This window comes from Cavia porcellus, unplaced genomic scaffold, assembly GCF_034190915.1.
Source record: "Cavia porcellus strain 051 isolate PalLab524CR breed Dunkin Hartley unplaced genomic scaffold, mCavPor4.1 scaffold_25, whole genome shotgun sequence".
NCBI classification, from domain to species: Eukaryota; Metazoa; Chordata; class Mammalia; order Rodentia; family Caviidae; genus Cavia; species Cavia porcellus.
In genome coordinates this window covers 4,426,524-4,454,032 of record NW_026947508.1, presented here as the reverse complement: position 1 = coordinate 4,454,032, position 27,509 = coordinate 4,426,524, and the positions used below count along the sequence as shown (strand labels likewise).

At 47.3% G+C, this 27,509-nt stretch overlaps 1 protein-coding gene across 1 annotated transcript in view; it reads right to left on the bottom strand.

Annotated features, from left to right (window-relative positions):
- Per3 (period circadian regulator 3) overlaps positions 1-27,509 on the bottom strand; it is a 59,900-nt gene that overhangs the window by 22,279 nt on the left and 10,112 nt on the right. Inside the window, 10 exon segments of the mRNA XM_063235432.1 lie at positions 128-218; positions 1,234-1,976; positions 2,594-2,827; positions 4,178-4,333; positions 4,657-4,781; positions 7,160-7,292; positions 22,074-22,180; positions 24,405-24,483; positions 25,126-25,211; positions 25,213-25,260. Coding sequence (XP_063091502.1) covers positions 128-218; positions 1,234-1,976; positions 2,594-2,827; positions 4,178-4,333; positions 4,657-4,781; positions 7,160-7,292; positions 22,074-22,180; positions 24,405-24,483; positions 25,126-25,211; positions 25,213-25,260 — 1,802 coding nt within the window.

The window sequence follows — 27,509 nt, the reverse complement described above, 5'->3', positions numbered from 1 at the left end:
GTTTCATACAACTGGTGGATTTTCCTGCATGTGTATCTACCTCCAGAAAACCTACAGAAGGAAGTATCTTCATTTGGTGGTGACACAGCCACAGGGAGTGGAGGGGGTTTCCCGAGCCATGCACTACCTGAGGCTGCAGAGCCAGTTCCGGACGGAGACACCTTGGGAACGGATGTCCTGGACAGGTCGGGGCGGCCCCTGCTCCCTCTGACACAGTGCTGGGAAGGAGGACAAGAAAGAAGACATTCAGCACCCGCGCACAGCAGTGGGACAGCGGGTCCTTGGCGTCACAGGCCGAGCGGAACCAAGTGTCCAAGTGTAACTGAGCAGTGAGGGCTCGCAGCCCGTGCCCGAGGATGCAGCTGAAGCACTGTGTCTACTGCGGAAAGGCACCGCCGCTCCCAGGGACCAGTGTGGCACAGATGGCACCAGGATGGGCTGCAGTGTGTCACTGGGAAACACACGTGCAGAGCATGCATGCTGTGCTAAGCCCTACACCAAACTCCAAGAACACGGCTGAGGACGACACCGAGCCCCAGTTCTCTCAGAGCCTGCTCCGAGTGGGGAGACTGCCTTTCACTCCATGGTGGCCTCAGCACAAGCTGGCACTGCCCACCTCCCCTCTTATCCAATAAGGAAATCAAGGCGAGAAAAGGTTCAACAGCGACCTGACCCCCGCCAACCTGCCCGGCCAGGACAGAGCCATGACCTGGCCAGCGTCTCCTGCCCTGGCCGGGCTTTGCCTTGGCCCAGATCTTCAGGGCCAGTGCACAGACGGTCATTGTGTCTTGAATATCTGTACCTTAAAGGAAAGACTGAAGGCAAACCTGTGTATGCATCCACGCTCACCCTACCACGTACCCCTACTTCCATGAGTGTCAGCTCCCAAAGATTACCCTGATCGACCGCAGCATGCCTGTTAGGCTCTCAGAAGGTAAAGGAAGCTGACGGTCGTGTTGCACTGTTTGCTGCCCTCTTTCCTGCCCATCACTGCAGGTGTGAGAGAATACACTTCAGAGCCAATGATCAGATGACGTTTTACACCTGCAGACCAGGCTGAACGGGCAGAAGGAACTCTGCACACACAGACAACCTGCAAGATGGCCCTGCCGCTCCGTACTGAAGTCTGGGGGTGCACTGTGCCTTACACACACCGGGGCTGAGTGTCAGTCACAGCTGTCAAAGGGGTCACCGCAAGCTAGGACCCCAACTTCAATAAGGGAATCCACTCACTTTCCCGCTTGTGTGCTGACAGCAAGCATCACTGATACCCTCAGCCTTGGGGTGAAGGTCCCTTCTCGCTGGCGCGGGAGACAGCCACAGGCCCGGCACCTCTTCCTGGAGCAGATTCAGCTGCAGTGGCGAGCTGCTCCTCGAATTCAGGCATGGAGGCTCCTCACTGTGTGTCTCCCATTTGTCGTCCTCTCTCCCTTGGCTGTCGATTGAAGGAGGCGGTTCCAGGTTTGGAGCCACTGCTGGTGCTGCGGGTGGCATTTCAGAAGCGCCTGCGGCCCCCGAGCGGGGATGTGGAGAGAAGGGCAGTGACCAAGGAAGACAGATGGGAGGGGCGTGTAGGAGGATGGCCATGGAAGTATCCGAGTAAGGAGCGGGGAAAGCAGGAGGAGCGTGCAGGCCGCTGCTGGGCCAGGGTGCTGTGGGCAGGCCCGCGGGTGCGGCCCCCCAGGCTGCGGCGTCCTCCGTTCCCAGGGAAGTCATGGCTGGGACAGGCAGCGGGGGCAGGAGCCGAGTGTCCTGGCCGGGAAGCAGCACAGTGGTGGCGGGCAGTGCCAGGCCTGGGGCCTGGGGTGCCGGGGCTGCAGCTGGGCCCCAGGGCTGCGCCCTGTAAAGCAGCCCCTTGTGGTGGGGACACACACTGCTGCCCGAGCTGCAGCAGCCTGGCGGCGCTGGCAGCTTCTTCCGCTTGTGCCGCCCCTTCCTGCATCCAGCCGGTCTGCTGTGCCTGGAGGCCGCAGCCCCTGGAAGGACAAAGACGGAGGTGCGTGCTGGAGCACCAATCCCAGACGGAAGACAAGGCCACTGCCAGGTGATCGGGAGTAGACGCCAGAGGAATGAACAACAGCTGCTCGAAAAAGCAAGCCAAATTCAGGGTAAGACTAATCAGTGTACTTCAGGCCTCTCTTGGTCAGTTTCTTAAAAACTGTTTCCTCGGGCCCCGCATCTGACAAAGGCCCGCGGAGAGCTGATGTAAGTGACCTGCTTCAGCTCGCTGCCTCACACAGGTGCAGCTCCTCCTGGGCACTGCGTGCCCGCTCCGCCCAGCCGAGGAGGAGACACTCTCTCAGTCCAGCTGGCCTGCTGCAGCTGCGGGTCAGCGTTCAACTGGTCAGAGTAGAAAGTATCAGGGAGAACAAGCTGCACGTGTACCACACAAGAGCAACAGCGCATGGTAACCGGGTACACTGCCGCAGTACAATAAGCCATGAGACGAGTGCAAGCGCACGGGAGGGCACCGAGGTTCCCCCGGGCACCTTGCCCACCAGGGAAGGGCCGCCGGCCCCCGGCAACGCTCTTGGTGTCCCTGTGCCCAGCCTACCGGGTGTGACTTTAAACAGCTGCTACACAGACACGCTACCTTGGACCCGGCAGCTCTCGGCCGTGCTTCCGCTCTCCTGCTGAAGGCAGCAGCTACAGGGCGAGGACAGCAGCCGCTCCCGGAACCGGGCCACGTAGTCCTGCCCCTCCTTCTGCGTGTGGGTCAGCAGCGCAGCCTGTGAGAGCCCCGTGCACCTGAGCCCTTCTGAGGCCAGGGCAGCCGGCTGTGTGCCCAGGGCCCCGCCGGGCCCACACGCTAGAGAGGCATCCTCTGCTAAGGTGACAGAGACAGATTCAGTGTCGATTCCCAGCCATTATTTACATTTACTTATTCTTCAAGTGACATCAATAGTTTTACAAACACTGTTGTGACTGCTACAATACAACAAACCACCAGTCTGGGGCAAAATTCTTACTTAATTTTTATACAAACGTATCTATTTGCTTTACAGAGTTCTAATTGTATACACACACTCATTTAACCGGTGCTTGGCGGGTGAATGTGTTTTGAGGCACAGCACCCCCAACACCTCCTCGCTTCTCAGCTGTGCACGCTCCCCACCCACCACCCGCCTGGCTCCCCTTCGCTCCCGGGGTGTCCCCTCCCTCCCTGTTTCCTACACGGGGAGGAGTGGGCACGAAATGCCCTGCGAGCAGTCCTCAGCCCCGATTCATTACTGGGGTCAGGACATAAAATTCAGGAATGGGGCTTTCTGGAAAGCAAGACACAGAGAAAGCAGACAGTGAGAGCACAGGAGCTCCGACTGTGCATCTTCTGCTTGGATAGAAACGTGGCCCTGTGGATGGCGAGACTGCCTGAGATCAGAGGAGACTACCACAAGTGTTTCCTTAAATGGAAGTATTAGGGTGTTAATCTGCATTCTTCACAATGGTAATGAAAGGCCAGAGGACCAAGACACAGGCGACATGGGAGACAGAGAGAGAGAGAGAGAGAGAGAGAGAGAGAGAGACAGCAGGCTTCCCGCACTGCTAGAGAGCTGGCCTCAGCCGTGACCTGGCTCAGGCCTGACCCCGGGCAGCCGCTGTGAGGGAGTCCCAGTGTCAGGACAGCGCTGCTCTCCTCTCCGAGGCGCCTGCTGCTCTGCCCAGGGCTGGTTCTGTGGAGACTCTCTGGCTCGTGGGAAGGGAACCTAAGGTCACTGCAGCTGCCTGCAACGCCGCTGCTCCCCAGGAGCCCTCGCCCTCCTGTCTCACCGTGGGGAGGGCCGGGTAGACGAGGTGGCCAAGGGCTGGGGACAGGACAGCTCCCAGTCACAACTCAACCCCGGCAAAGATAAATGAGAGCTAAGTGAAAACTCAGCCTAACAGGTCTGTCACCGTTTCAGCTACTGAATCACCACGAGCAGTCCAGGGTCAGATGGGCAGGGGGCGGTGAAAAAGAGACTAGAATAATTTACCAAGTCATCCTGTTGAAAGGAAGAGTGCCCCACATTCTGTGTCTTACACACATCAGCTGATCCCCCACCCCCAGTAACACAGACAAGAACCACAGGCTCAAATCGGAGACCAGGACCCACACGACATCTCCAACACTGCCTGGAAGACACCAGGGAGAAGCCCTGACCCCTGACAAGGCAGGAGCCGGCGAAGGGGACGCAGGTACCTGACTCCACGCGAGGGCTGTGGACCAGGGTGCTGCAGCAGCTGCACGGGCCCACGCTCAGCGCTGCGGTGGACAGGGTCAGGGTCCGCGCGGCACCCGAGGCCGGGGCTCCTGCTGGCACTTCCGGCGCGGGAATGGCGGGGGTCTGTGCAGCAGCTGGGGGCACAGGAGAAACGACCGTAGAAGGAAGATGACCAGCAGGAGCGGGGTGCCGAAGCCTACGCATTTTTTTTTTTTTTTGTCTTTTTCGTTTTTATCGGTACCAGGGATCGAACTCACTACTGCCTGCTTGCAAGGCAGGTGCTTATGCCGCTGAGCTAAATCCCCAGCCCGCCGAAACCTACGCTTTTCAGAGGCTGCTCACTCACAAATTAAAGCCCACTGGCCATAAAAATGTACCACGAAGTAGGATTCTGCGATTACAGCGAGGGGAGAGCCGAGGGCGGGATGGAGGTAAGGCAGGGAAGCACTGCCGGCACCTTGCAGAGCCTGGGCGCTGTGCGCGCTGTGGAGCGGCCTGTCCTCCTCTGAGGACGAGGAAGCTGTGTTCCTACGCGAGACGTACTTCCTCTTCAAGTCGGGGGCACTGCAGCTCTCCAGGTACCTGCGGGAGAGAAGCGGCCGCACCTCCTGCTGCTTCCCAGGGCGGCTGCCTTCCCAGGCCCCCACCTCTTGCAGGCCGCTCTGTCTGGGAAGCTGCCCACTCCCCTCTTCGCAGCAGCCCGACAATCTCAGCTCTAACTGGTGAGCCGAGCCTCACATCGTACACCGCTGAGGTCTTCTCAGCACTGGCTGGCTGCCCCAGGGAATGGATGCATCTTAGTGCTCTCTCTCATGGCCAGTATCCTGCAAACAGCATGCAGCAAGCACTCTCTAGATATCTCCTAATTACATATAAAATCAAGACCAAACAGCTTTTAAAAATTACATGAAAACTCCAAAAAGACAGTGTATGCTCTTGGGAAAAAATATCAGGACATGTACCAAACCTGGTAGCATAGCTGGATACAAAATCAACACTCAAAAATCAGCAGCTTTCCTGTACACAAACAACAAACTCACCGAGGCAGAAATTAGGGAAACCATACACTTCACAGTAGCATCCAGAAAATGAGACTTAGGAATCAAACTAATAAAGGAGGTGAAGAGTCTTTACGGTGAAAATTGCAGCGCTCTGGAAAAGGAGATCGATGAGGCTGGCACAAAGTGGAAAGAAGCCCTTTCATCACCAGGAAGAAGCAATACAGTGAAAATGACCAGACTCCCAAGACTGCTATACAGACTTAATTGCACTCCCCATGAAAATACCATTAGTGTACTCAAAGAACCAGAGAAAATATTCCTAACATTCATTTGGAACCAGAAGAGATTTAGAACAGCAAAAGCAATTCTGTGCACAAAAGGCAAGGCAGGAGGCACCACAATTTCTGACTTGAAAAATTATACTACAAAGCTACTGTGATAAAATCAGCACGGCACTGGCAAAGAAACAGACCTGAGGATCAATGAACAGATCAGAACATGCAGACACAACTACAAGTATACCCAGCCACATTATCTTTGACAAAGGGGTCAAATATGTTCACTAGGAAAAAACCTCATTAATAAATGGTGTTGGAAAAACTGGCTCTCTACAGACCCATGTCTATCATCATGCACCAAAACTAGATCCATGTCTATCATCATGCACTGAAGTCAAAATGGATCAAAGATCTAAACATTAAAACAGAAACACTAAATCTACTGGGAGATAAAGTAGGTAGAAATCTTGAAGACATGGGGGTAGTCCGAGAGTTCATGAACAAAACCCAGACTGCATAGGATATATTTCAAAGAATCTACAACCTTTTAATAAGATCTCATCTTATTAAAAAGCTTTTGTACATCAAAAGAAATCACCAACTGACTGAAAAGACAATCCAGAGTGGGAAAAAGTTTTAGCCAACTGTCCCTACAACAAAGGACTTATATCTAGAACATATAAAGAATTGGAAAAAAAAAATCAGACCCCCCCATTCAAAGACCCAATTCAAAATGGGCATCTGAGATAAATATGCACTTCTCAGATGAAGAAATACAAGCAAATAAATATATGAAAAAATGTTCAATATACTGGTCATTTGAGACAGCACTGGTCATTAAAATAGCACTGAGATTCCATCTCATACCAAAAAAAGTGGCTATCATCAAGAAGTCAACCGATAACAAAGGCTGGAGGCGATGTGGGGTGAAGGAAACTTTCTCCACTGCTGGAGTGTACACTGGGGCAACCACAGTAGAAATCATTGTGGAGATTCCTCAAAAAAAGGGTTAGAGGCCCCATTTGACCCAGTTTTTCCCCTTCTGGGTATTTTCCCAAAAGAATTAAAAACATCATACCATAGTGATACATGTACACCCATGTTTACAGCAACACAACTTGTAATAGCTGAGTCTTGAAAACAACCTCAATGACCACTAATGGAGGAATGGATAAAAACAATGTATTTTCACACAATGGAAAGTCAGCTAAAAAGGAGGATAAATTTGAACTTTTATAGGTAAATGGATGCAATTTGAGTCATACTCATATGTGAAATAGATCAGACTTGCGTGTAGAAACATAGTATTGTCTCCCTAGTCTGAGAAGGTGAAAGTCTAAATAAGACTAAAATGTACAACAGATACTGTGACACGAAACAGAAACTGGGATGGGACATGAGAAGGGGAAAGAAAAATATACGTGTGTAATAGGCAAGGTAGCTGTACTACTAGCTTCTATTATGTCATTGAAAAGAAAGATGGGTGCCTATATTGTTTGATCAATTTTTCATGCCTGTATCTTGTAATATGAACAATTACTTTAAAGATAACAATATGCAATCGTTACTGTATTATCTTGTTTTAAAATTCTGTACTTTTCCTTCTCTTTACAATACCAAAAAAAAAAAAAAAAAAAAAAAAAAAACCAAAAGCAAGAAACAAGAGAACTTGTGTCCGTACCTGATGACACTATGGATACAGTTTATCTGCTGGTAAGACGGGCTGCGCTGGCCTTTCCTCAAACCTGCACAAGACTCGGTGTAGGTGACTCCATGGCTCAGCCTCTGAGAGGAGGACAAAGCCTCCCACGCATCTGAAAGAGGATCAAAGGACGAGCGATTAAAGCACTTAGCACGCGTGAAGAAGATACCAGCAGAGTCAGCCAGGGTTCTTCATGACCGTTACAAAGGAGCGCAGGGCTGGCTGGGGAGACCCCCACACCACAGCACACAGCCCCGTGAGCACGAGGAGGTGCAGGACACACGGAAGATCACACCACGGCACTTCTGAAACGACGAGGGAACACGTTTCGGGCAAGGTCATCAGTGACCGTGTCGGGTAACAGGCTGGTGCCACTCCACCCTGGCCCGTCTGCCTCCAGGTATGCTACACCATCACCCATCACCAGGTACCTACCAAGAGACTGTCCCAGCACCACAAAGAACTGGATGCCAAGACACACAGCGTTACCTGCGGTGACGCTGGCGGTATCCTTGTATGTGCTGTCCATGTGGTGGCCACTACCACCACACACAGCTGCTAAGCACTCCAAGTACAGCCAGGGCAGTAGAGAGTAAATCTATCCATGCTGTACTTATTTATATTCAACCTGAATGTAGACCACCACGTCACAGGCAGAAGAAAAAAGGCCTCTAGAACCCCACACTGGGAACCTAAACTCCTTTGAGAGAATGAACCGGAAGGGGAGAAGAAATAGTCCGGGATCTAAGAAAACCCTGCCCAACACAGGTGCCCTGGGAGTCAAGCACGGAGTCACATTCCAGGCAAGAGGGGCTTCCTCAGATGCCGGGCAGAGGCTGGGCAGAGGCGGCTCCGTGTGAGGCTGCAGGCTGCGAGGCCTATCCGTCCTCAGAGCCATGATGGGGAGGTGCTCGTTAATGCCCTCATTTGGTTTGTAGCCATCAGCGCTGTAAAGAGCTCTTCCCCCTCATCTCTTTATCTCATGTTCCCACCTGTCGGCATGGCTCAGTGACTCAGCACTATGAGTAGCAGATCAGCTTCTGAGCCTTTCAGGTCAGTGCTGCACGAGCCTGCACAGAGGGCCGACATCATCTGCCTCACATCAGTTGACCACAGAAGACATGGTTATCAATTCGGACCTGGGTTTTTACATTTCTGACCTTTGAGGGGTTTCTAGATACACCTGTTATGGATTGCTAGATGGTATGAGGCTATAGTATTTCTCTCCTTTAAAACGTGCTTTGATTTACCTGATGGTCCACAACAGGTTACTATGTTAAGTGTCCCATGTGCTCTTTGTGTGATATTAATACAGCTTCCTGGTGGTGTGTATGTGTGTATATACACACACGTTTTTTTCTTTTTTGTCTTTTTGAGACAGGGTCTCATTATGCAGGTCAGGCTGGCCTTGAGCTCACTTTGTAGTCCAGGCTGATCTTGAACTCGCAATGATCCTCCTTCCTCAGCCTCCTGAGTGCTGGGATTACAGGTATGCGCTCCCATGCCTGGCTTGGTGGCTCATATTAACATTGCATACTTTTGTCTTTAACCTGTTTTTATTTTCAAAATGGGTTCTTGGGGACACCATGTCCCAGGAGGTGAGAAAGGAGGCTACTCTGAAATGAAATGCAGAGGTCAGGATGTAAAACTGTGACATTAATGAGATCTGGATCAAGGCAAGAGTGGGAAGGCCCTGCTCGACCAGACGATGATGAAACATTTGGAAATGTCAGCTTTAAGACCTCCTAAGAGGATCTTCTCTGTTGGGACATAGGATGATTTTTAAGATAGATAAATTGTTCTGCACTGAGAGAATCTGTGGTTTCAAGGGACAAAAAACCCTTGTATTTCTACCTTGTTTTTTTTGAAACAGGTCTCACTATGTAGTGTAGGCTGGCCTTGAACTCACTTATGTAACTCACAGTGATCCTCTGGCCCCAGCCTCCCCAGTGCTAGGATTACAGGTGTGCACCACCATGCCTGGGCGACTTGCATTCCTATCCTGTGTCCGTAATGTGTAACAGCAGAAGAAATGAATGGAATGCTAAACTTCCTATCACAGTGGAGAGAGAACCTGAAGGGCAGGACTTGCTGTGCCTGGGAGAGTTCCCCAGGCTGGCCATGGTTTGAACACGTGTCTCCCTCTAGGAGTAAGTCTGAGATTTAAACCCCAGTGTGACAGTATACAGAGGTGGTGTCTTGGGGGAGCAATTCAGTCAGGAAGGCAGAGCACTGGCTTTTTTTTTTTAAAGAAACTGTTTCATGATGTCGTTGAGGCTGGTCTTGAATTCACTATGCAGCCCAGACTGACCTGGAACTCGCAGAGATCCTCTGCCTTAGTCTCCTGAGCTCTAGGATTACAGGCATAAAGCACCACACGCACCCTTTATCCCTGCTATTCGTGATCTTAAAGGGCTACAATAAAGTGTGCAACCTGTACACTGGGAGGCTGAGGCAGGAAGACTGCAAGTTCAAGCCCAGCCTAGGCAGCCTAGAGAGCGCCTGCCTTAATATAAAAAGGGCTGGGAAGCAGTTCAGAGAAGGTCCAAGGCTCAGTCCCAGCAACACACACATGCATGTACTCACCCCACCCCAAAACACGGACAATGCAGGAAGCCCCACCTCCAGAGAAAAAACTGAAGTGCACCAAGGAAACCTGCTTGGTCCCTTTTTGCCTTTGTCCTGCTGCCACACAGCATGCTCCCCTCTGGAGGACACAACGTCCAAGACCCTGCTTTCAAAGAGGAGCTGTGGGCTCACCAGACAAGGCCGCCACACTCTGCCCTCGGTTCCCAGCCTCTAACACGGGACAGATCCATTGCTGCCTGTGAACTTCGGTCTCAGGAATGTGACACAGAAGCTACAGGTGACATCACCTGTGGGAACAGCACTTGGTTTTTGTAAGTCCTGTCAGGCCTCGAGAAACACAGCTCTCAACACTGTTCTTACAGTCAGTACCGGCCGCAGCAAGAAATGTCAGCTCTGCTGTGTAAACACGTACTCCCCGGGACTCAGGCCCATGCTAGCACCCAGTTTCTAACACTGTCATGACGTCCAAAACTGTGTTAACACTCGTGGAGGAGATGAAGGGAAGCTCAGCTAGATTCAGCAGTAAATCTAATCTGAATGGAACGACGAACTTCCTGCCGAGGTGGGAAGCGAACGGTATTATATTATAGAACTCCGTGTTACACAGCAGAACTCCACACTGTAGAACTCTGCTCTGTTATATACCTAGATTAACTTTTCCAAGTAATACAGGTAATCCCAGCACCTTGGGAGGCTGAGGCTAAAACACTGCAAGGTGGAGGCCAGTAAGCAACTTAGGAGACCCCCTATCAAAAAATAAAAAGCGATGTAGCTCAGTAACGCAGTGCCCCTGGGTTCCATCGCCAGTACCACCCCCCGCACGAGAGCTGCTTGACACAGCTGATCCAATTCTTTTGAAGTCTTTGCCTCCCATCTGAGTAAACATGAATCAGAAAAAAGGGGCCAACATTTCTCATTCATTTGAATCATCAATTTTCTCCACCTGTTTGAAATGCAAGAGATCATTGCTAGAGTGCATTTCATTATCTACAATGTCTTCTAAAACTGCCTCTTGTTAAAGACAGCTTAGCTAGGGAGGAAAATCCGTGAACTCACTGGTATCACTGTTCTTCACCGAAGCCCACTGAAATTACACTCTAACCCGGCTTAGAAAGCAGCTTCGTGGGCCCAGGCTTCCCTCCAGGGGTGCAGGAGTGGACGCGGGGCTTGACCGTGGCGTGGCGACTCACCCCCGCCCGCCAGCTCTGTGAGCGTCCCCTTCGTGGGCTCGGCAGGTGATCTGGTGGTTGGCTCAGTGCACAGCTGCTGACCCAGATTCTTCATTTTGCTTACACGGGCGTAGACCTGCTGCAAGGTTGTCTTAGGAAAAGAACGATGAAACAGGTTTCAAAAATAGTAACAACATGAATTGAAAGATTAAAAAATACATTTAACTTCTGGTTCTTTAAAGAAATAAGGACAAAAAGCAGAGCCACCACTTTAATTTGGCTTCCACTGTACCAAGGTTCATTGATACACTTTAAGAATTTGTTAAGATGCTAATTTTTTTTTTTTTTTTTTTGGTGGCCAGAATCGAACTTAGTGCCTTGCACTTGCCAGGAAGGCGCAGCACCACTGAGCTAAATCCCAGCCCCTAAAACGCCAATCTTAGAAAGTGAGCAGCTAAGCCAAAGGTGGTTCTTCTTTCCCCAGGGGTGTACACAAACCAGGAGGGACTTAGGTGTCTCCCGTCAGATGACAGCTCCGAGTCAGAAATGTGCTCCCCTGCCACGCACCGGGCCCCTGCGCGTGCCCTTCTCCGCATGGTGCCCACTGGATTTGCTGGACGAGGCCGTGCTGAGCAGCTGCTCCTGTGACCTGCTGCTGCCCAGGCTGCCGTAGCTGCTGGAGCTTCTCCCGTGAACCGGCTATAAGCAGAGGGGCCGATTTCAGTCACTGGTCATGGAATCTGCAGCGGTGGACACTCAGAGCTTCTCTCCAATCACCAGAAAATTCAGCTGAAAATGTCGATCCTAAGCCACACAGCCTCGCCAGGTGTGTGCAGGCTGACGCTCTAACCCTGACCTCAAGTCACAGACGACCCTCGGTCACGTCCAGTTCTCAAGGCAAGGTCTTGCTGTCTAGGCTCAGTGGTATTTCAGCACAGCACATTATTTAAATGCCACGGCGTAAGGTCTAAAAACATGAAGTAAACACTAGTTCCTTGTGGGGGATGAGGTGTTACTTTGTAGGCTCCAACCCTCTAACCTGCAATATACAATAGCCCCCGGTATGCGAGACAGAGGTAGGACAGGAATGTCTGTTCTCAGTGAGATCTCTCACCCTCTGGAAACCATACTGTGAGCTGGCTTTGTTTTGCAGAAGTCTTGAGGAAGTGGCTGGCCACCCTTTGTGACACTAACAGCAGACAAATTAACAACATTCTTGAGCTAATGAATTTCTTCCTGGGCTAGAGAAGTTAGGAGAACTGTTTGTGATTATTTACTTCACTTAGATAGTTTAGAATAAACATTGTAGTCTGTCACATTGTAGCTTGTCACAAAGAATGCCTTTTCACTACTTAATTGTCTGGGCTCTGTGAACTGATCCGGTTTACTATATATGAATCTTAAAATAAAGATTGTGCATGCAGTGCAGTGCAACGCGGTGCAGGCAGTAAAAGTGCCGTGTCTCTCCTGTCTTCCTTTCCGAGTGCTGCACCCCCCGTGTCCCGATCAGGCGTGTTTGCGTGTTTGCCTTTCCCGGAGTTCAGAGTACCCTAGATACTCACGACAGTTCCTTAGGTTAAGAATCGACAGAACAAACTGGATACTGCAGTTTTTCAAGAATTTTGCACACACTTCATAAACTAGAGGCTTTCCATTTAGAAAAGCCCTGAACAGTTGTTCTGTGACATGCTCAGTTTTACAGACTAACAGAAACCACCTTCAGCACAGCGTTTCCTCTCCACATTTAATTTTTCCTACTTTTACCTTATGGTAATTCTGAGACTCAGTATTTCTCTCCTCTACTGCTGAAAGTTACAATTTTCAACACAATACAGAAACCAAAGCCCAGAGGTTAAACACAATGACGTGTTGGAAATACAAGAATTCTCTCAGGTAGAATTCTGGCCTATTTGGAAATAAATTCTTCCAAAAATGTTCTGTGACTGTATACATAATGAGGAACAAAAAATTTCATTTGAAGACAAAAAGATCTCTGAAATGCAGAGGAAAAGACTGATCTCTGCTTACGGGTTACTTCTTTGAAGTGATTTTACTCACCCTAAAAGTTAACAGGGAACACAATTATGAGAATTTTGTGTTTTAAAAAAACCCTCACTTTACCTGCAAGAGAAGTTTGTGGATTTGTTCTTGTAATTCTGTTATATCTCTGTCATTATTGTTCATTTTGCTTATTCTGGTAGCAAAAACATCCTCATTTAGTGGGCGCCTACAAAATGCCAAGCAAAACACTGAGTCAAGCAACTCAAAATTCATTCAGATGAAGGTCAAAGGGATTGTAACAGGCTACTCAAAACTGAATGTGCTCTTCAGACTAACTGTGACTCCAAATACAGAAAATAGAGGTGAAATTCTCTTCACAGATGTGTGAAAAATGAAGTATTAACAGGCCTTTAAAGTTTCCCTGCAGCGGCAATCTTTCTGCAATCATTTCAGCACTGTATATGTAAACATCTGTAATTGTGATGGCTTCCAAAATATTTATAACAATGACTGATTTGAAATTTTGACATTAAAACTAGGTAATTTTCTGTCAAAAGTTAAAACCCCCAGCATGCAAAACAGCATGTCATGATTAATGCACCTAATTAATTAAGCTATCCAATAAATACCACTCTACAGCCTTCCCTAGTGATGAAAACGCAACTGTCACAACACTACCCTCAGTATCATTGATACACAACTCTGGAGCATATAAAAGCATTTTTTTGTCTAGCATATCCTTAGCCCTGCAAAGTAAAAAAATAAAGGTGAAACGATCAGAGCAGCTAGAACAGGTTCCAGTTCACATAACTGAGAAGCAGGAGAGCTTCTGAAACCACACCTGGCCCCCAAAACCAGCACTTTAATTTCTCCACGATGCAGCCTGCAGTCTCCCGCAACTCACACGTTCAGGGACTGAGGGCCGGAAATACCGGCCCAAAGGCAGAAACGAGAACCGGAAAATCCCAGGACACTGGCAGTGTCCTAACAGTAGCTGGTGACCACTCGGCAGGGGACTGTCACGTGAGGGCATGTCCCCCATGATAGTATAGCAGCTGCCCCATTCGCTCCTGTGCCCCACAGCACCGTGACTGCACTGGCAGCCAATCAGAATCTCCTACACTGCCCAGGCGCTTGGCGTGTAATCGGCAGGTGCACATGGCCTCACCAACCGGGCACACTGCACACTTTACACAACTGTCTGCCAGTCATTTGTCCCTGCCTGCTTTCCGCTGCCATGTAACTCTGGGTTTATGTCTGATTTTTTTCACTCTTGTATCTCCAGTGTCAAACAGTTCCTGGTCTATGCAGGTGGCTGGTTAATATTAAAAGAATGCATACGCTGCGGGGTATGGTGGTGGCACACGCCTGTAATCCCAGCACTTGGGAGGCTGAAGCAGGATTACTGAGTTCAAGGCCACCCTGTCTCAAAAAAACAAAAAATAGAAAAAAAAGAACGCATTCGTAAATGATCGGTGGCCTAGGAATAGAAGTTCATCTGATCCATGGTATAAATACTGCCTGTGTGCTACAAGCTTAAAAATCTATCAGATGTCTTTGGGTTTTTTCGAGTGAAATTGTGAATTGAACATGAGTGCCACTGTTTTATACCATGAGATGCAGACCTTCCTGTGAACAGGTTCCTGAAGTCACCCCGTGTTTACGTTTTTAGCTGAACTGGTTAACCTGCAAGTGGAAGAGACGCATCACGTAAGGGCGACACCACCACACAGCACGTAGGCTGCTGCATAGGGAAAGGAAACCGGGGAGGAGTGGGGAACGGCCTCGGTGCACCTCCAACCTCCTCCCAGGTGAGGCCGGGAAGGAGGCTGCCACGTGTGGGCTTTATCTGTGAGGACAGGCAACAGCGCCTGCGCTCCTGGCAAGGACCAGGGAGATGGGTAGGGTGCCTTCCATTCCACAGGCCACACTGCCCCCAACTGCAGCTGCATAGGACAGTGCCATTTTAAAAGACCTACTGTGACTCCCATTAAGGTTAGCGCATGTTGTCTGCCTTCTCACTCTCAAGGTCTGACACAGGGTCTTACCAGGGAAGCCAATCCAGATACTGCAAGGTAAATTCATCACAAAATAATTTTATAAATAAATGGGTAATTACTATTTTATGGGCGATTAGTACCTACAAAACTCTACATCCTCTCACACATGTACTCATAGATATTGAGATGTAAATAGTGGGGAAGTGTTTAAAAACACACCACTTTGTGTACTCGTAACATACCAGAGGACTTCACATACACTCAAAGAACTGAAAGGCTAACTCGGGACATCTAGGCTCTCTCTCAAGCACTGCCTGGTGCAGAGGACACAGTCGCATCAACAATGGCCAAGAGCGAGCCTCAAGCCTCGAAGGACACAGTTCTCAGCGGGCTCCTCACACTCCCACTTAGCGGCTATTTTACTCTTCTTACCCGGTAGGTTTTCTGCTGTGGGTGTGTGGGCTTCCTCCTGAGCAACGCAAACGGCACCTGCTTGGCAGCCTTATTTCTCATCTTAACCATCAGGTTCAGCTGTTTCCTAGTGTGATCAGTCCTCAGAGCCCTGCGCTTCCATTAAGGCTCCTGGAGCACAGAGCGCTAAGAGCCGCCACGGGGCCTCCTGCATGAATACGCACCACCTCCACTGCGCCATAAAGATGAGGCAGAACACATCTACGTGTAGTTCTACCATTCTGTTTTATGTTTACATTACAAACAAAATGCAAAAACCGTACTTTCTCAATCTCAACATGACACCAAAGAAGTGTAATTTCTTAAAAACACTAAAAACAAAAAAACCAACCAAACAAAAACAAAAACAAAAAACAAGGAGGAGAAAATAAATCAGAGAAATCTACAGCCAAGGGGAACACCCACAGGTCAGTTAAACAGGACGAGGAGAGTAGCTGAGCAGCAGGGGGCTGCTCTAGACCTACTGACAGGGTTCCGTCATGTGGACGGGGACAGGGAGTGACCAGCCGCACCCAGATGCGCCGGCGGGAGGAGGAAAGCCGCATACAGCCTTCAAAACCAAGACGCAATAAACACAGCAGGGCCTGACAAGGGAAGGTCAATGCGGAAGGTTCTGTATGATCACTAGAGATCTTAAAAATACAGAAAAACATCTTCACAGGGCCAGGGATTAAGCTCAGTGGTATAAGCACCTGCCTGGCAGGTGCGAGGTTGTGAGTTTGATCCCTGGTACCAAAAAAAAATCTTCATAGTCCCATTACCCACATACAACCAAGCTTCGTATTTTATTCCCTTCCATTCTTTCCCTATTTTAGTTTGTATACACATTTTAAATGTAATTATAACGAGAGGAAATTCTGTATATTGTCGTTTACAACTAACATGTCATTGTCAAACATTTTAGAGATCAGGTATAGAACTGATAAAGATTTCATGACAAATACAATAATATACTAACAAATACTACACAATTCATGGGATGAGTATCTGAGCTGCTTTAAGCCTGACATCATGGTTTTTTAGGCTGAAGGCTCTTGATTCTTACTGCCAAACCTACACAAGAGCACGGAAAGAAAATCCACGCTTTATTGTTTGCCTTCAATGAACTGAGGCTCGTCTGATAAAAACCATTTTCAGACAATACTGCAATTGACTGACTCATGTTCGTACTTTATGCCTGCCAATGATAAAAGAAACCTTCCAGCTCCAGGGGTTCACAAAGCTGGACCAGCTAGAGTCCAGGATGATGAAGTCTCCATTCTGAGCACGAAATCTAACGGGCGAGTGTTCGAAGGGGGGATGGCCCGCATACTTCAAGACTGCGGAAAACAAGACGAAAACCGACTTCAAAGACATTGATCACAAGGCTCCTTTTAAATTGTTTTTATTTTTTAATAAAACTCCTAGAAATACAAGAAAGGTAAACATATGAACAGTTAGTATTTTTTACTGGCCAACAAATTTCTGAAGTGTGATCACTAGATCACCAGTTTACAAGAATGTTCACCAATGCATCCTTATCAGTACAAATATTATACTTTTTTAATACCTGCTAATGGGATGGGCAGAATTAAAGATTCTCAAAGCAATCAGCTGTTATTCTCTGTCTGCATAATGAGAAAAGCTGTGTTTTACATGTATTACTTGCCGCCCTGGAAGACCCTCCTTGAGAGAAGACGAGCGTCTCCCCTTTGGCGAACCCCGGCCCCGTACCCGTGTGTGGACAAGTGCAGAGTGGACAGGTTTTTATCTTTATCCCCTCAGCTGGCTTCAAGCAGTGCAAATGGGTCCAGCGTGGGGGTGCTGACGTGCAGTGTAAAAGCAATGCCGCAGGTCAGGGGAGCCCCACCTGGAGCTCCCAAACGGGCTGTGCGCTAGGCCGAGCCTCCACACTGTGCAGCTGAGAATGAGCCTCAAAAAAATGCAGCTCTGACGTCCCAGGCTCTGAAAAATTACACATCAAAACTAAAGCGCCAACCCCAAAACTCTAGACACCGCCCCGCCCTGTGATGTGTCTCTCTGCGAATCCTTTTCTCTGCATGTCGCTAGGTGACTTCAGGCTCCTGTGCAGCCAGCTCACGGCTCTCCCAGTCCCTCATCCCCGAGCCACGGCCCTCTGCACGGACTAACAAGACCCGGCTGGGCCGGTAACAGCCTTTGCTCCATTGGCCACTGTTCTAGCTGGGCTGAGGCCCTCCTGGGCTCCCCACAACTACAAATACGCCTTAACGTCTTTAACTCACCTTGAGGCGCCCTGGAACTTACCAGAATCCCACTAACTTTCCCATGGAATTACAAACATGGGTTTGTCTGCCCAGCAACAAGGTCCACAAGGGCTTTCTGTACCTAAGTACCTCCAGCTGCTAGTGTGGTGGTCGGCATAAAGTAAATCCCAATGAACATTCTTCGCCTGGATCTGTCTCCCCGGAGTCGTCCTTTCCACATTGTCCCTCCTGGCGCCTTCTGGCTACACAGATTAGCGGCTCTCACTGTGGCACTCACTCGGGCGCACAGCGCGACTCTGAGCATCTTCACCCTCCGTGCTAGTTTCACAACTTGAGGGGACGTCAGTGCACGCGTCTTGGTCATATGCCCCGTTACCGGCCCCTCCTCCTGTTCCCTTGTTTTGTTTAATAATCGCCTCGCTCCTGTTTCTATTTCCTCCTTCAGATTCTACTTATTGGGGAAACGCGTGACTGCTCATTTTCTTGTACAGGACGCAAATCTCTTCTCTCTTTACACTCTACTGTGCATGTGTTCATTTCCTCTGCCCACCCATCCCTGATGCCACCTACGCTGGTTCTGTATCTCGGTCACCGCGAACTGTGCTAAGGTAAGTCCGGGTGGATGCAGGTCTCCCTACGGATGGCACGCTGACGTCAGTTTCCTTGGGCAGACACCGTACGGTGGGAAAGCTCCACCAGACGGGACCTGTGTTTACTTTTGTGACTCCCACAGTGGCCGCACTAATTCACACTCCCCCGCAGTTCAGGAGGGTTCTTCTTCCCTGCATCCTCATCAGCATTTTCTTTTTCTCTGTGTACCGGAGTTGGAACTCCCGACCTCGCGCTGGCCCGGCAGGCCATTATGTAGTGAGCTCTGCTCCTCCCAGCCCCACTTTCCTAGTGCTGATGAGAGCCAGTGACTGGGGGTGAGCCTGAATCTCAATGCATCTGGCATTTCCCTAGTGGCTAATTACGTTGGCTATGTTCATATCAGCGATTTATACTACTTCTTTTGCAAAGTGTCTGTTCATCTGACCACTTATTCATCGTGATTTTTTTTCCTCTGTCTTGAGACAGGGTCTCTATGCAGTTCAGGCTGGCCTTTGGCTCACTTTGTAGCCCAGGCTTATCTCGAACTTGCAAATGATTTTCCTGCCTCAGCCTCCCCAGTGCTGAGATTACAGGAGTGTGCCACCACGCCTATTGATTTTTTTGGTGTGAAGTTTTTTGTGTTCTATATATACTCTAGATATTGTTAGGAGAGTAGCTGGCAAAGATTTTTCTCGCATTCTTCAGGCTGCATCTTCACCGTTTCTGTTACTGTGTAGTAGTTTTTTAATTCGATGTCGTCTCATTTGTTGATTCCTGCTATTATTTCGACGCCACTGGAGTCCCAGTCAGGAAGTCCTCTGTACTTTTTGTTCCAGGAGCGGCCTCTTCCAATGTGTGCTTCTGGCTCCTCTGTCCAGAACCAGCTAAGTCTAGTTGTTCAGGTATGGTTCTGTGTCCTCTATTCTGTTCTGCTGGTGTACTTATCCACTTTTGCATAAGCACCATGCTGTTTTTGTTACTACAACTTTGTACTATAATTTAAAACTGGATATATAAAGTCTCTAGACTTTGTTCTTTTTGCTTACGGTTAATGGTTTTGCTTCTTTTGTGTTTGAAAACTCACAGTAATTTTCGAATTTTCCTAGTTCTGTGAAGAATATTCCTAGTATTTTGATGGGGATTGTGTTTAATCTACACTTTTGGTAATATGGTCATTTTAACAATGTTAATTCTTCTAATCCATCAACTTAGGAGGTCATCTCCCAATAGGAACAACTTAACTTTTAAAAAATTTGTATCCCTTTTTCTCCTCCCCAGTTGCTCTATTTAAAACTTCAAAACTACATTGACTAGAAGTACTAAGAGCAGACACCCTTGCTATTTAGAATGATGCTGGCTGAGTCTGTCGTATATGGCCTTTAATATATACTGAGATTGTCCTTCACTGATCACCTAGATTCCTTAGGGCTTTTACAATAAAAGGATGCTGACTTTTTTTTTCAAAGGCTTTTCTGCATCAAATGAGATGATTGTGTAATAGTTCCCTGGTTAACTTTATGTGGTGTGTTCACTGATCTGTTACAGTGAAGCAGCCTTGCGTCACAGTTATGAAACCATTTTGACCATGGTGTAGGATCTTTTTAATTTGCTGAACTCAGTTTGTTTGTTTATTAAGGACTTCTACACCAATGTTCATCACGGTTACTGGTCTGTAATTTTTTGTTGTGTCCTTGTTCAATGCTGGTATCTAGGTGATGCTGAATTTGTGTGTTTCATCCTTTTCTATTTCATGCAGTAGTCTGAGGAGCACTGATGTCGGTTTACTGCTTGTTACTAGTCTGAGTTTTTAAAATCCTCTTGGTCCAGTTTCAGGTGTCCAGAAATTGACCTGTTTCTTCTATATTTTCCAATTTACTAGAATATAGATTTTCAAAGTAGTTCCTAAAAATCCCCTGGATTTCAGTGGCATCAGGATGTCTTTTAACATCCCCTTTCTCATCTCTGATTTTGTCAATTTAGGTTTTCCCTTTTTTTGGGTGGTCTGGCTATGGCTTCACAATCGTATTTATCTTTTCAAAAACCTTCTGCTTCGTCAATCCTATTGTCCCTTTAATCTTTATCTTACTAATTTCAGATCTCACCCTTAGATCTTTGTTGTTTTATTAGAGTTGGTTTTGGTTTGTTCTTTTTGTAAGACTTTCAGGTGAGATCTGATTATTTTAATCACTTACAGCTATAATTTCCTTAGAATTGCATTTGCTCTGTCCCAGAGATTCTGTTATGCTGTTTCCATTTTATTTTAGAACTTTAAAATTTCCTCCTTGATTTCTTCAGTGACCAAATGATCATTCAAAAGTGTATTTTTCAGTCTCCACATGGCTGAATAGTTTCTACTGACTCTCTTGCTATTCGTTTCTAGTTTCATTACATTGTGATCTACTAAGATGCAAGCAATGATTTGTCTGTTTGTACTTGTTAAAGTTTGCCTTGTGGCCTAGTATATGTTTATGAGAACATGCAAACAAGAGTCACTGAGCAGAGCGTATATTCCGTAGTTGCCTGAGAAGGGTGTTTTACAGACACCTGTTAAGTCCATCTGATTGGTGCTTAACTCTGATTTTCTGTTTGGACTGCCTATCTGCTGGCGACATGGGAGTATTGAAGTCACCTGGTATCACTGCAGGGTCCTATGCAGTCATTACTTCAGGCCACATCTGTTTTCTGAAGTCAGGCATACCAATGCTTGGTCCGTATGTGCCTGTGTGTGTTTTATCTTCTTGCAGATGGTCGCCTCTGCCAACATGCGGTGTCCTCCGTGTCTCAGCTGACCACATTCCACTTCCAATCTGCACATGCTTCTACTGGAGGTATTTTAGGACAGCAAAGAACTGTGCCGTGTTTGTAACCCAATCTGCCAGTACATCTTTAGACAGAAGAGTAAGACATTTACATTCAGAAAGGTATATACAACCTAATGGTTATTCTTCCCTAATTCTCAATAGCTTGTCTACGCCTCCTTTTCCTGTGTAGGATTCCTTTAAGTATCTTCTGCAATGTGGGTTCAGTGATCAAGGGCTTTTTTAGTTTACCCTTATTTGGAAGGTTCTTATTTCTCCTTCAATTATGGATAGCTTTGCTGAATATAATAATCTCAGCTGACAGTTCTTTTCACCCAGGGCTTTGAAATCTATCATTCCATACCCTTCTGGCCTTTAGCGCTTCTGCAGAGTAGTCTATGGAGTTATTCTGATGGGTCTGCCTCTATAAGTGACTTGGTGGTTTTTCTCCTGCAGCTTTCAGGATTCCTTCCATATTCTGCACTCATGTTATTTTAACTAAAATGTGATACGGGGAGGTCTTCTGCTGGTTGTGCCTGTCTGGAATTCTAAAGCCCCCTATATCCCCGATGTCTATATCAACTTCAAGATTTAGAAAGTTTTCTGTTATTTCTTCAAACAGATCTTCTCTGCCTTTCATCTGGACCTCAGTGCCCCCTTTCACATCAAAATTCTGTTAAGTTTTTAACAGCACCCGAGTTTTTAGATTGTTTTGTTTTTTTGGTTTTTTTGGTACCGGGGATCAAACTCACAACCTTGTGCTTGCCAGGCAGCACCTGTGTCACTGAGCCAAATCCCCAGCCCTGTTGGTCATTTCTTGTTTTTTTTTTTTTAATTACTGTCTGCATGTAATAATTCCTCAATGTTATCTTCAAGCAGTGCTTTTAAAATGACGTATTTTAAATGTTTTAGCATGCTAAGAAAAAATCGTTTTAGCAGCTTCAACACATTACTTATCTGCTAAAGATCAAACTTTACAAAGAAATGAATACAAAATTAGAACAAATGAGGGGCAAAACACATTGCTCCTCTACAAGGGGAAGTCTTACCCTTTTGATGTATCGCAACCATCACAGGACGATCTTCTGGGTGCAAGTATGTTAGGACTGATGTTCCAATCAGATCTTGAGGTAGGTAACCCAGCAAAGGCACTGCTCTGGGACAGACACACAACACAGGGAGTGTGCATATTCATCAAGTGATCTTTATACTTTATGTATTTTTAAAAATACTTCTTGGCCTGGGAATACGGCTCAATGCTCATTATAGTGCCGTTTACTTGCCTAGCTTATCTGAGATCCTGGGTTAACTACACACACACACACACACACACACACACACACACACTCACTCCAAAAATAAACTACTTAATTCTAAACAAGAAAAACCTACTGTAACAAAAGATGAATGTAAGTCACTTGCAGGAAAGCAGATTTATCTTGAGACCATAATGTTAATGAAGTGAGACACACACACTTCAGTATCATATGAACCCTCGTACATGAGAAACCCAAGTGAAAATAAAGAGCAAAACCAAAGGTAGGTAACAGGAAGAGGGAGGTCCATTGCTCTAGAAGGGGAGAGGCCACCAAGGAGCGGGGAGAAAGAAGATTAATTATGTAATTAAGATGTGTTATGTCCCTGCACCAATTCCACACACAGAACGTGAAATGTACTGCACACATGCACTAATACAATTTTTAAAAATAAAACAACAGATGCAAAGGCTCATTAAATCAGAACCTCTAGAGGCGAGACTAGAGGTCTACTTTTCTGTATGTTCTTCGTAAAAGCCTGGCATCCTCTCTTCATTATGCTGCCATTACAGAGTCTATGACGATCACATCAGAACATAAAATAATGCTGATGCTAAGTGACGAAAGCAGGTTGCAAGTCAATACAGTATTCTTATGGACTGGATCTCCAGGGTCCCCCAAGGCCCACGTACTGAATACCTGGTCCCCAGCTCACAGTGTTAAAGAGGCAAAACATTTAGTGGGCAGAGTCTCGGGGAAAGAAGTCAGGTCACAGGAAGTGCCGGGGCCCTGGCCTTCTCTTCTCTTATTCTGTCTCCTGGTCACCGTGAAGTGAGCAGCTTGGCGTTACTTTGTACTCTCACCATGATGTTCTGTCCTGCCACAGGGCTAAAAGCAGTGTAGCCAGTGGACAATGGATTGAAATCCTGCAACCGTGAGTCAAAATAAACCTTTCCTCCGCCAATTTATCTCAAGTATTTTATCATAGTAACAGAAAGCTGATTAACACAGACATGATTAAAAACATCTAAGCACAATGAGAGTGCTCAGAGATAATACAAATATACAGACAATCGTAAGTTCACAGAAACCCTATAATGGTAAAAACAAGGGTAAGTTGGAGTATCTGACTCCATAAACATTTTCTATGTATAGAAAACCACAAATAATTATTGATTTAAAGCTATTTTAAGAATTATCCTTACTACATTTTATACTTTTATGCAAATTATATAAAGCGGCTCACCAATTACATTTGGTTTCAGGTAACTGTTTTTAAATAAGCCCATTTTCCTATGTTAAAATTTTTTAAAATCAAAATTAATGCCTATTACAACTGTGCCAAGTGTTTGACATTTCTGCTTTACATTTATGTGTGGTATAAGGTACTGTTTCCCATAATTTTCATCAATAAATGAAACTTTAAAATAAACATGGATGAAAAAAGGCAGACATACATGTGATGCTAAAATTTACTTTTTCTAAATATAGTAAATAGCAATAAGCAACAACTGCCCTCTACCACAATCCTCTGAGGGCACTATTTTAGTGCCCTCCTCCCAAAAGGAGGAATGACATAGAATACAGAAAAATTCTTCGAATTTAACTGCCAAAAAACTGCCCCAGACAAGCAGAAATGCTGTTGTTTTCTTCTGTCTTTTGACTAAAATTTCATCCTAAATTGATGTAAGGAGCACTTGATAGAAGAAAATCATACCAGTCTGAGTACAATCAGATATACCACTGACGTTCTTAAAAAACTGGCTCCCGGCTCCTCTCCTCTAGAATAGGAGTGCCACTACCTGATCTATCTAAAGCAGTGTTGTAAAATAACTTGTAAACCATTTTTAGAAATCTAACATACAAGATATTTCTATCAGAAATTCTGGGGCTGGGGATTTAGCTCAGCGGCGTAAGCACCTGCCTTGCAAGCGTGCGGTTGTGAGTTCAGTATCTGGTACTGATTTTAAAAAAAAGAAATTCACACAACACTAATTCCAATGTACTTATCAAACACCAAAAAGGCAAGTGGATACATTTCATTATATAATGTAGAAAAGTATTAATTTTCTCATATATTTCTGTATTTTCAGAAACAAATTTCTTTCAGGCTTAAATATTTACCTTTCATCTACTTCAAGAAAAACACACCCTGGGGTATGTGTTGTGGTAAAAATTCTTTCATCCATTGGAATTTGAGGAGCTATTGAAAAAAAACAGAAAGACTCATCTAAAGGCAAATATATAAGGAATCATGCACTTAATATATTTAAAAAGGAATAAAATCTCTACATGAAATGGTAGAAAATCATTTTGGGGCCCTGTCTTCAAGCAGCTAAGGCAATAGTTAATGTTCATTAACTAAATTTTAGGAAGGCCAAAATGTGATGATTACTAAAGTTAATTACAAGCAGAGAGAAAAATGTATGTATATTGAACATTTTCCTTATCATGATAATCTAACAGTCCAGGAATAAGTAAAAGGTTTAGTGTTATTTAGTGGTTATTCCTTTTACACAAATAAAAAGATCTGAAATGCACACTTTTGGGGGGTACCAGGAATGGAACTCATGACCTCATATTTGCCAGGCAGGCGCTGTGCAACTGAGCTATACCCCCAGCCCAAGGATGTGAAATGCTACTCAATAATACATGGATGTCCCTCAGCTGAGCCATAAAGCTGCCAGGTCAGCTCTGCTCTAGGCTAAAAATGCTTGTGGGGTTTAGGAGCCGCACTGGAAGCTCAAGCAATCTTTGTTCTTCAACCACTGCCAAGAGGCCTGCAGCATGCCCATCTGACTGCTGGTGCCGGGATCTTAGCTACATTCAGGCCCTCCGAACTTACCTTCATAACCAGAGTGGATCTTTTCAACCAGCGCTAGGCAGCAAGGTTCCGACTCTGAGAGGGCAGGGCTGTGCACATGAACCAAACGGGACGATCCGAAACGGGGAGTAGCACCTCTTGTGCCCGCTGTCTCCACTGAGGAGAGCAAAGCTGATTAGTGCTGGCCCTCGGGCCTCCACCTACTGCAGGTGAGTCCCGAGACTGACATCCAGACTGAAGTTGTTTAAACATGCAGGGGCTCACAATTACAGTGCCTGAGGACTTTTACCTCTCTCCTGGGCTTCAAGTAGTCAAGACTAAATTCACACTCTTTCGTTTCTCCCCACCATGCCTCTGCCCTCTTGCCAGCCGAGGGTGCAGGACCACGCATTCCAAGGCGGCCTCGGCAGGCCAGGGGCGCCCCCGCCGGCCAGCTGCCGCCTTGCTCTCACCCTTCTCCTCCCGCCTCTCCCCTTCTGTGGTTTCCCTCCGGCTTCGCTCACGTGGAGACAGCTTCTCCCGCCCGCCTGTAAGCTTCCACACGGCTCTTTCCCAGCTTCTCTCCTCCTAAAGATTCTCTCGGCCTGTCCAGTCCAAGCGCTCTGAATCCATTTGTGTGCTGCTGGACCTACACATCTAACTCTGGCCTCGAGCTTACTTTGAATCAGACTCTCTGACAGTCTCAACTTAGTCTCAGGCTTCTCTTCAGACACATATTCTGCTGCCTTTCTCCAGAAGCTTTTCCTACAACTTTGCCCATCTCAGGACAGAGCTCTACCCCAAACCCTGGGCTCAAATCTGACTGCTGTTTTTCACTTCCCAGCCTGCACCAAATCCACCAATAAATCTGGACCATCCCAACATTTCTCCTGCACCATGCCACGGTGGCCTGGGTCCGTGTCTCTTCACACGCCCTGCAGGGCCCTCCCTGCCCTCTGCTGCTCCACGGAATCTTCCCACGTGGCAGCCAGTGTGACTGACCCTTTATACTGCACTGGCTGCTTCCTGTCTGAAAGTACAACTGCCTACGTCTGTGCACTGAAACGTTCTAGAAGTAGGGACAACCCTGTTGTAGCATCAACCATTCCTGCTGTGCAGATTTGGCCTCTGAACACTAGTGCCATTTCCCAGGACCAGAAACAAGGTCCCTAGAGAAACACCCGGCTCCACATCTGCAGTGAGAAATGTTCAAGCTGAGTGGGGGCATCTCACCCGGCTCAAGGGAGGTCCCTGGAGACCATGGGAAAAGTCTCACAAGGGCAAAGCGGCCAGTCTAAAGGGATCCCCGCTGGCCAGACAGGTCCTGTGAGCAGCATGGAGGTGAATGGGAACATTAGCTCTTAGAAACTCACTCTAAGATTGATGGGGCACACAAGACTTGCTCCAGAGAACTTGGGGAGGAGAGTAGAGAAATTGGAGGTAGTAGAGATGGCACCAGACTGGTTACCAAAGCAGAGTGCTTAGAACACACTGGTTCCTCACACAATTTTGCAGAGGATCACCTGGATGGCTCTCCTTGAGTACAGAGCAGTTACCTCCACTCGCGCTAGGCCTGGCCCTATGTCCATGCACTGATGTGTACAGAGCAGGCTGAGCCATTTCCTCTTCCCTTCAACTGGCTGTGAGCAATGTAAATGGGCTGGCTTAAAGACTGATGCGTACTCTTGGATGCCAGGTGACAGTTGCTATTTATTTCCTTGTCTCGGTGCCCAAATGGCTGAGTGGGGGATGCAAGGCCAATGCTCCAGGGCTGTCAGCTGCGTTTGAGACAAGAGACTCTTGACTTCCCAGGGCAGAAAAGGTTTGCACATCAGAGCTGCAGCACTAACCCCTAAACATTAGCTACTACCTCAATTGTGTTGTGCAGATTGGTCTTTCTGTGCGTCCTTCTTTCTGCTTTCTGGCCTCCTAGCCAGCCCTGCTCGTGTATCTCCTGCCCTTCTCCCAGGCACTCATGTGATGATGACTAGAGGCCTTTGTTTCGGGAGCCTTCGTCTAGGCCGGACTCAGGAGCCCTCGGCTCCCCGTGACTATAAACATGTCTGAGTGGCTTTTGCCATGGGTTGCACTGCAGGTGGTAGACTGGAGTTAACTCGCAACAATGCCAGTAATTTTTCCCTGGGATTACACATAGAAACTTCCTAGACTGTGACAGGACAGGAAAAGGGACCTCCACACAATTTTTTCCACTTGTGTCATGCCAGAAAATTCCCAAGGAAGAAAGGTTTGATAAAGAGTGGCCGACCCGCACAGAGTACTGCCCTCAGAAGGCCCGTGTGGCTCGATCCCTTGCACCTCCAGGGCTGGCTACAATGAGGTGCAAGGGAAGTTCCCAGATCGGTCACTGTGCCTTAGATGCACCAAAACGTGTGTAGACATTCAACTGCCAGCCTGAACTGCGTAGC